This window comes from Carassius carassius, chromosome 50, assembly GCF_963082965.1.
Source record: "Carassius carassius chromosome 50, fCarCar2.1, whole genome shotgun sequence".
NCBI classification, from domain to species: Eukaryota; Metazoa; Chordata; class Actinopteri; order Cypriniformes; family Cyprinidae; genus Carassius; species Carassius carassius.
In genome coordinates this window covers 8,978,300-8,987,220 of record NC_081804.1, presented here as the reverse complement: position 1 = coordinate 8,987,220, position 8,921 = coordinate 8,978,300, and the positions used below count along the sequence as shown (strand labels likewise).

The 8,921-nt window shown below is 34.7% G+C and overlaps 1 protein-coding gene across 2 annotated transcripts in view; it reads left to right on the top strand.

The window, feature by feature from the left end:
• cep290 (centrosomal protein 290) overlaps positions 1-8,921 on the top strand; it is a 68,591-nt gene that overhangs the window by 42,947 nt on the left and 16,723 nt on the right. The window contains exons 2-13 of one of the 2 annotated variants that reach the window (XM_059545847.1): positions 545-671; positions 1,697-1,774; positions 1,952-2,021; positions 2,494-2,540; positions 2,850-2,993; positions 3,725-3,778; positions 4,013-4,033; positions 4,618-4,764; positions 5,677-5,859; positions 6,095-6,184; positions 7,095-7,217; positions 8,592-8,885. In XM_059545847.1, the coding sequence (XP_059401830.1) occupies positions 579-671; positions 1,697-1,774; positions 1,952-2,021; positions 2,494-2,540; positions 2,850-2,993; positions 3,725-3,778; positions 4,013-4,033; positions 4,618-4,764; positions 5,677-5,859; positions 6,095-6,184; positions 7,095-7,217; positions 8,592-8,885 (1,344 nt within the window). In that variant the 5' untranslated portion in view covers positions 545-578. Of the gene's footprint in view, positions 1-63; positions 196-544; positions 672-1,696; positions 1,775-1,951; positions 2,022-2,493; positions 2,541-2,849; positions 2,994-3,724; positions 3,779-4,012; positions 4,034-4,617; positions 4,765-5,676; positions 5,860-6,094; positions 6,185-7,094; positions 7,218-8,591; positions 8,886-8,921 lie in introns of those variants that run through there. The other variant, XM_059545848.1, reaches the window with a different exon arrangement.

Sequence of the window (8,921 nt, the reverse complement as noted above, 5' to 3'; positions counted from 1 at the left end):
ATAAATGTGTATCTACAGATAGATAGATATTTTCCATATGACTTCCTTTGTGATGAACGTACTGCATAACGGGGAATAATTTAAAAAGCCCAAAGAGACGATTTTACGACGTTCCGCCTTACGACTGTTTTCCTGGTTGCCTAGCAACAGCAGAACAAGGGGAACACAAGATGGCTAGGCAGTTTTATAAATAAGGTCTGAATGTGTGATTTTCTGTCTTTCTTTTAATGAATATGTACAAAAGTTGCCTTTGTGTAATTTAGCAACGCATTTAAAACCAATATTCGGTTTATAACGCTGTAGCAAACAAACACTCCAAAATATGACTAGTTGTAAACACTGTTAGAACAATTCTTGCTAATATCTAGCGTGTTTTTGACCTCTTATTTATCGTCAAACCGTTACTATTCTGCGTTTTTACATGTTTTCATAGTGCCCTGTAAGAAGTCTATGTGAACGAGAATATTGTACATTAGCATTATATTTTACTATCTGTAAAGAAGGATGGCAATTAAACGCATCTAACAGGTAAACTGTGGTTCAGTTCAGCACTAGCTCATTTGTACAAAAGCAGAAAGATGCCTCCAGCCGCAGACTGGAAGCTGCTCATGGGGGTAGACCCAGAAGATCTGGGAGAAGATGATGAGAAAATCTGTGATTTGATTTTGCTGGTGAGTTTATGATTTTTAAAAGGCATACAAATTGTGTAGATGAGGTACAATGATCACGAAGTATATTTAATTATACTGTATGTTGTATTTTATCATGTAGTGGAAATGGCAGCGATGGAAATAAAAATGTAACATTTTGGTAATGAAATGGCAGAACAATTTATGTATCCTAAATCATATATCCAAATTAGCTTTTTAATACACTGATAACATTTAACCTGCTAATTGTCGCTCACATTTTTGAACATAGACTTGAAAGTGCATGATCCAAACCTAAATTTTTATATGACTAAAAACATTTTGTAACATGATTTTGATGCACCATTTTCATGGTAATGCAATGTTTGATTTAAAATTGATTTCAGAGGATGAATTTTGAGATTTTAAGTTTTCAAGTGATATATCATTTCTGATTATTTCTAAAGTGTAATAGAGAAAAAGGCAACGAATAAGACTTTTTTTTTTTTGAAAATGTCAGAACTCCTGTTATGATGTAGGTTTTTGAGGTGCACTCTTGCCATAAATTAATCGATTACTTTTCCTACATAATTTTTAACAAAAAAAGATTGGTAAAATATCTATTTAGGAGTCTTAGACCTTTCCAACGATATATAGTTTGTCATGATTAAATTAGGATTTAGTTATAGTGAAGGAAATGTAGGTGGCCCACAGAGGGGCCGGGTGACAGTTATTAAAATTACACTTTTTTTATGCATAATTTGACACTTAAACCTTATTGTAAATGACAAACTTTTAAAATGTATAAATCTCAGAAAATGTGTGGAATAAAAATAGAAATACTGATAATACATGGTTGTAAATTGTAGCTGTGTGTGTGTGTGTATGTATATTTCATATTTGCACAATTACAATGCTCAGGTATTGTGTGTATCTGAGGTCGCATGTTTTAGCTAAAATAGAACATCGCTTTGCTTCAAAACAAACATCTGCTTAATGGAATGTGTTAGGGACAAAAGCAATCTCCCTGAAATGTTTCTGACAATCATGCTTTTCTCTCCACGTAGGTCAAAGCACGGGACCTGAAAGCAGACGATCCAGAGAAAATGATTCAGCTCTTTAGAATCTCACAAACACTACTGAGGGTGAGACTCATACACCATCACCACACATCTGCCTCTTTCATTTGGAAAGCTTTGCATTTCCTTTACTAATTATTTTCTGGTCACTGAAGTCTTAACATCTGCAGTTGCTGTCAGTCATTTAAATGGTATTGAGCAGGCCTGTCTAGATGTTACATTTGATGTCTTACTGACCCTCAGATGAAACTGGATGAAATTAAATGTGCCTATGAGGTTGTAGACAGCGCAGGTGTGGAGCAAGCAAGAATTGGTATGTACGGTCATTATTCGATTTGCATTTCCCACAGGAATTAACAGTGTTTGCAATTTAGTAAACTAATAATGTTCAGTCCTCCTAATAAAAAAGAAAATGTGTGTTTTTTACTTGTATTTTCATTCATAAAACATCTACTGGTTTAATTCAGAATTCATTGTGCATATACAATATCAATGGCAATTCGATTGAATGCAGAACATATCAGTGAGAAATTTCAAATCTCAATCTTAAAATTCTTCAGTAATTTCAATTTCAATTTAGGCTTAAAATCCAGTAGGAAACCTAAGGCTGAAATTATCTAATAAAGTTTGAATTAAGTCTGTATGTTATTATTGTTCAAAACAACATAATCATATTTTATTGTTTTATGGTTTATAAGGTATGGAATTGATTTTAGTAATTTTAACATACTAGTGCAATCTATTAAGTTATATATTTATGCTTGTGTATTAATAAATGATTGCAGAAAATGAGCTGAAAGCCAAAGTGCTAAAGCTGGAAGGTGAGCTAGAGGTAAGAGAGGTATTTCACTAATTATTGTATACAAGTGCACTTATTTGATTTACATTGTGTGCTGTTTGTGAGTAGTCTTTGTACAAGAACAATCTTAAGAGGATTACTGGCTTAATTCCTTGTGTGTTGCTGTCTGTTAAAACTATAGTTGTTGCGCACATCACATTTCCTTTGATATGTTATTTATTGTGAAATAAGTGAGACATCATTGAGCTGCACAACTCACCCGTGTCAAGAGATATATACAGATGGAGAGTTTGGGGTCTTGGGTCCTGAGCTTTATTCACACCCGCATTGCTTTCTGTCCAGATGGCCCAGCGCGTGATGGGAGGGGGAGACACACGTTTCCTCCGGGATGAGATTCACCAACTGGAGAGTCACCTGGAGCGCAAAGAGAGAGAGGTGACCCAGCTGGAGAAGGAAATGGGCAAAGAGAGGAAAGCCAATGAAGAGGTAGGCACTTTCAACGATTAGAAGACCCTGAAGTCTTTTTTTATCAGCAAGTGGTTAGTGAATGAAACAGCTTAACCATCAGAAATTCACAGTCAAACTCAAATATTAAATGAGCTATTGTCATTTTTTATTAATATTATATAGATTGCTTATTTCGGCAACCCTTTTACCAGAATTTGAGACATTAATAAATACATTTCAAAACCAGAATTTATGTAATTTTGTTCATTTCCAGCAATAAACATTACATAAACATCCAAATTAAATACAGACAAGTTGATCAAATGCAATGCAATTATTAATATACCTTAAACGTTGTCTAAATGTTGTCAAAACATATCAAACATTAGGAGCTGTTAAATAAATTAAATAATAGTACATTTTTTACAGTAACTCTGGTAACGGTTGAGTGTTTGACTTGATGCACATTTAAATTTGTGTAAACAAATAGAACATAGAATGAGATTATTCACTTTTCTTCCTGATATGCTGTAGAAAGGGTCCAAGTGATGATTTTAAGAAACATTTTAATAATAAAGTAAAACATGCAGAATGTGGGACACTGATAAATATCATGTGTCATGGTAATTAATGCAATTGATTATCAATGATTTATTAAACTAAAGGTGTCAAAGTTATGTATTTTAATTATTGGATAAATATGGAATAATAGGGATGGTGTGGGACTGAGAACAACCTAATGTATTGGTTGTATGTTTTGCATCTCCCAGCTGGCTCTCCGTGCTGAAGAGGCAGAAGAAAAGAACAGGAAACTAAAAAGAGAGGTCTGTCCAGTCATTTCTGCTGCATAAAGCTTTTATATTGGCTACTAACTTAAATCATTCTCTTTCTGTTACTTTAAATGATCCATTCCATTCTCTCTCTTATATCACCTTTATTTGCTCTTCTTCTCAGCTTTATTCCACAACTGATCATTTCTTTTTTATGCATGCCTGTTATTGTTTTCTATTTTTATCCTTTTCTTCTTTGCTGTCGTTTCTTGTCAATGTCCCCTCAAGATAAAGCAGCTTGCAAAGAAGGTAAGACCCCAGATTAGGCAGAATTAGAGAAGCCAGTCTAGTTATTAGAAACATGTTTATGTCAGTTGGAACTGCACCACCAGTCTGTATATAAAAACCGTACTGTATATGGCTTCTGAGCAAGTTGTTGAAGGTGTTGTTAATCATTTTCAATCTATTTTTACTAATACGAGACTTCCACAAATCATTCTCACAATTTTGATAAAACCTTATACATTGGCCAGCTAGATAATCTTAACACGTATATAAATCATCTTAACTCTCAACAACTCATAAAATCAGTGTATGTGATCAACAGAGCAAACGTCTGTTTTTAGAACCAGCCCCGAAAATCTCTGAAACCGGCCAACTTTATTGCTAAGCCCTGAGTAATGGCTTCACCATTGTGCAATTATAAAAAAAATAATAATATTCAACACTCCTGCGATGTGAGTCAAGTGTCTGGAATGAAGACTTCAAAAGTACTGGGCTTTAAATAATATGACACCCTGGAATGATGAATGATACACCATGATATCCAGGAATAAATCATGTTTGACAGCAGGTTGATAAGGTTGAGGTAATGGATTTGTTTGTTACTGCAGAACGAACAGCTGCAACAGGATGTGGAGTTCTACAGAAAGGAAGTAGAGCAGAGAGAGCCTCTTCAGACCAAAGAGGAGAGCAATGAGATTCAGAGGAGACTTACCAAAGCCAACCAACAGCTCTACCAGTGCATGGAAGACCTGCAGGTAATCCCCAAATCACCTTCAGCCTGCCATATAATACCATATACCTATAATGATTCAATACTGGGCCAAAATAAAATCAAAATACACACTTCATTTATATGTACATTTTAGTAGCACTTACGTTTTTTATGAGCCCACTTGTATGTGTTCAAGATTTATTTTTATTTTTAATAAATAATTTATTTTTGTTTATATGGGACCCTGGACCACAAAACCGGTCTTAAGTCACTGGGGTATATTTTTAGCAATATTGCCAAAATGATTGATTTTTCTTTTCAGCCAAAAATCATTTGGATATTGAGTAAAGATGATGTTCCATGAAGATATTTAGTAAATTTCCCATCGTAAATATATCAAAACTTTGTGATTAGTAATATGCATTGCTAAGAATTCATTTGGACAACTTCAAAGGCAATTTTCTCAGTATTTTTATTTTGTTTGCACCCTCAGATTCCAGTATTTCAAATAGTTGTGTCTTTGCCAAATAAAGTCCGATCCTAATAAACCGTACATCAATGAAAAGCCTATTTATTCAGCTTTCAGGTGATTGAATTTCGAAAAATTTACACTTAAGACTACATTTAAGAAGTTTTGTGGTCCAGCGTCACATATATGATTTACTGCACTTTGTTATTCCTCTAGTTATTTACCTTTAGCATGAATGTGTGACCTATGATTCGGAAATTTATAGAAAATAGATCACTTTTTGAGTTGCATCTTGCATTTGCTTATGTCAGTGGTTCTTTTTTCTTTTCTTTTTTTAATTGCAGTTAGAATATTTTATTGATTTCAGTCTATGTCAATATCCATATGTTAAAGTGACTAAATGTTTGCAGGTTAAAAGGTTTAAAGCATGTTTCAAATGCAATCTCCTGTTTTGTGTCCTCTTCATCAAATCCTCCCTATTCCCAGCATGCCGAGGACATGGCTGCCAACCTGAAGAGCGAGAACGAGCACCTGCAGAAGAATTTGGAGGAGTCTGTGAAGGAGATGGAGAACATGACAGATGAATACAATAAGATGAAGATCGCAGTCCAGCAGACGGATGCCATCATGGATCAGCTGAGAAAAGAAAGAGATCATGCCAATCTTCAGGTGCTTTAAGCAAATCAACTGTATAAAATACATCATTTCAGTCCTGAATGCTGATTGACTGATATAATGTTTGTGACGCATGAACTGGTTCTCCCAGCTACTTTTGGCAGAAATAAATAGTTACAATTGGGTTTTTCATAAATACATTTGCATGTAATGGGAGAAGCCTCTTTTATCATTGAAATAATAAAAATGATTAAATAAATTATTATAATTAATGGTTGTCTTTTTAAAGGTCAGAGAGCTAAATGAACAAATCCAGGCTCGAGTTGAAGAGGACGACCCAGTGATGGCTGCTGTAAATGCCAAAGTGGAGGAGTGGAAGGTGAGCCCAACTTCGCTAATGTCAGCTTTGACAAATAAAACCAGTTTATATTTAAATGAGGTGAGGTTTCATGACCGTTTCCCATTTCTCATTACTTCTGAACTGGCTGTTGTTGTTTTTCTTTTGTTTGTATGTGGTTTTACCTGTCTGAAAATGCTCTTTGAGGAGTCAGTTTTCTGAAGTTCTGAAGAAAAGGCTGAATATTTGCTTTAGTGCCAGACTCTGACAACCATTAATTTTGTCATCCGAGTAAGCAATCCAAGAAAAACACTTTTTTGTTTTTTTTAACATTGTACTAGATTGTGTTGTAGATAAAAATAAAATATTGCTTTTCATTAAAAAATATATATATATATGTGTGTGTGTGTATAAATATATATATATATATATATATATATATATATATATATATATATTACTAAAACATAATATATTGCTAAATTCTGTTTTTAACATTTATGACACATAATACATGGAATACAAATTGCCGCCGTAGAGGAATATCACATTAACTAATAACAAGTATCATATTTAACATCATGATGCTGTTACAACACTGAACAAGTTGACACAAATCACCTGAAGTCGTTGAGAACATTCCAAGCACAAAGCCTATAACTATTTTCATTGTAACTGCTCTGTTTGAACAGACATGATGGAAAAGGCCCAAAAAGCTAAACAACTAGTAATTAGAGTTTCTACATTACTGCCTGGTTTGATGTCAAGCCTCTAAGCAGTGAAAAATCAGCTCCAAATGTCTAACCTGCAGAAAATAGTATTATGCATCATAGCAGCTACCCATAGAGCAACATTGTCACAGTGTGAAATGAGGGAAATGGCAAATTAATTTTTTTGGTAGTTGAGGAAGTTCTACATGCTGTACACTGTCATGTATTTGTTTCTGTTTCAGAGTGTTTTATCAGGGAAAGATATGGAAATTTTGGAGTATCAGCAGACGATCAGAGACTTGAGGGAGAAACTTCGAGCTGCTCAGATGGACTCTGACAAAAGCAACATTATTGCACTGCAGCAGGTCAGTCAAATGAAGATTCACGCAGCTGTATCCTGAATCAATTTTCTGAAACAAACTATGAAATGTATCAAAAGGGGTCTCTCTCTCTCTTTATATATATATAAGTCATTTAAATATATATTCATCCAACAGTCCTGAAAAATTAATATAACTTTTCAATCAGCATATTAGAATGATTTCTAAAGGATCACGTGCCATCGAAAACTGGAGTAATGATGCTGAAAATTCAGCTTTGAAGCACAGAAACAAGTTACATTTTAAAATATAAATTAAAGACTGTGTATATATTAATTTGTGTTATGGTAAATTATCATTTTTGAATTTAAGTTAAAGTCATTAATCATGTATGTAGAGGTGATGGTATTTTAATACTTTCTTTCATAGAATTGTTTTAATTATTAACCAAGCATATAACTTCAACTTTAGTTCATTTTTGATCCTACTAATTAGGATGTAAGGTATGTCTCGGGCCTGTTTTACACATTCTGCGTTTGCAGCTCTATGTATATAGAGATACTGGCAATAAAGAGATGTCTGGTTTGTTATATTAAATAGTTCCTTTAGTAGCACTCCTTTAATAGAATCTATCGGATCAGTATTAGAATTTGGCTATTGATCATTTTAACAAACTTGATTATTGTGAAATTGAATTTACATGAGGAAGCATCCATATTTACACACAAATGCGAATGGATTTATATGGAATGGAACCCAAACCTCAACCTGCTCAAATTACAAAGATTTAGCCAGATTTGCTGAATAGAAAGTGTTTATGTGACTATCACTGCATGTGGAACGCAGCCCACCAGATGTATTGTTTTAAAACAGTATGTCCCGCTTTTATTTTTGTTGCTTCATAAAAGCCTGTATTGCAAAAGATGGTGTTGCAAAAGTTTAATGTATGATGCATGACAAAAACCTTTAGTGGCAGAACTCTTTATTGCCACTGTGATGCTTCTGGAAATACTGCATGAATGCTGTAACTGGTTAATATGGCAGCTGAAACTCGCCACAGACACAAGATGTGTAGAACAGACCTCAGATTGACTCTAATGCATCTGGTTTAGTTTGTGTGCTTTATCCTGTCTTTCTCTATCTGTGCTTTTATTCATTACTGCTTCCTTTCAAATGCTTTATTGTCTTCCAAACGTTTCCTTTTTCCATTCTCTCTTGTTTACCACTCGGCCGAGTCAGGTCATATATGAACTGTGTGGCGTGAGTATCTCTGGTTCTCATTTTCTTTGCTTTGTGTGTCATTCTTCCTCAGTTTTACATCTGTCATTATTCATCTGTTTCCATCATATTGGTCATTTGTCTTATTTTATCCCAACGGGGGTTTAAGGAAGTCATAGATTTTGTGTTTGACTTCAAAAGGCCGTGCAAGAGAGGGACAACCAGATCAAGATGCTGTCAGAGCAGGTCGAGCAGTACACAACAGAAATGGAAAAGAATGCTGTGCTCATTGAGGACCTGAAGAAACCACTAAAGAAAGATAAAGGTCACGTCAGCGTGCAGCAGCGTAGGCTGGAAGACTTGAGCACTAAGCTGCAGGCGGCTGAAAGAAGAGCTCTGGAGGCTGAGCGTGCCGCCCAATTGGCTGAACATGATGCCAGGGACAAAGACAAAGAGCTTAATGACACCCTCAGTCGAATCCGTCTCTATGAGTCTGTGAGTTTATCCCTATAGACTTTCAGCAGTCTAAAA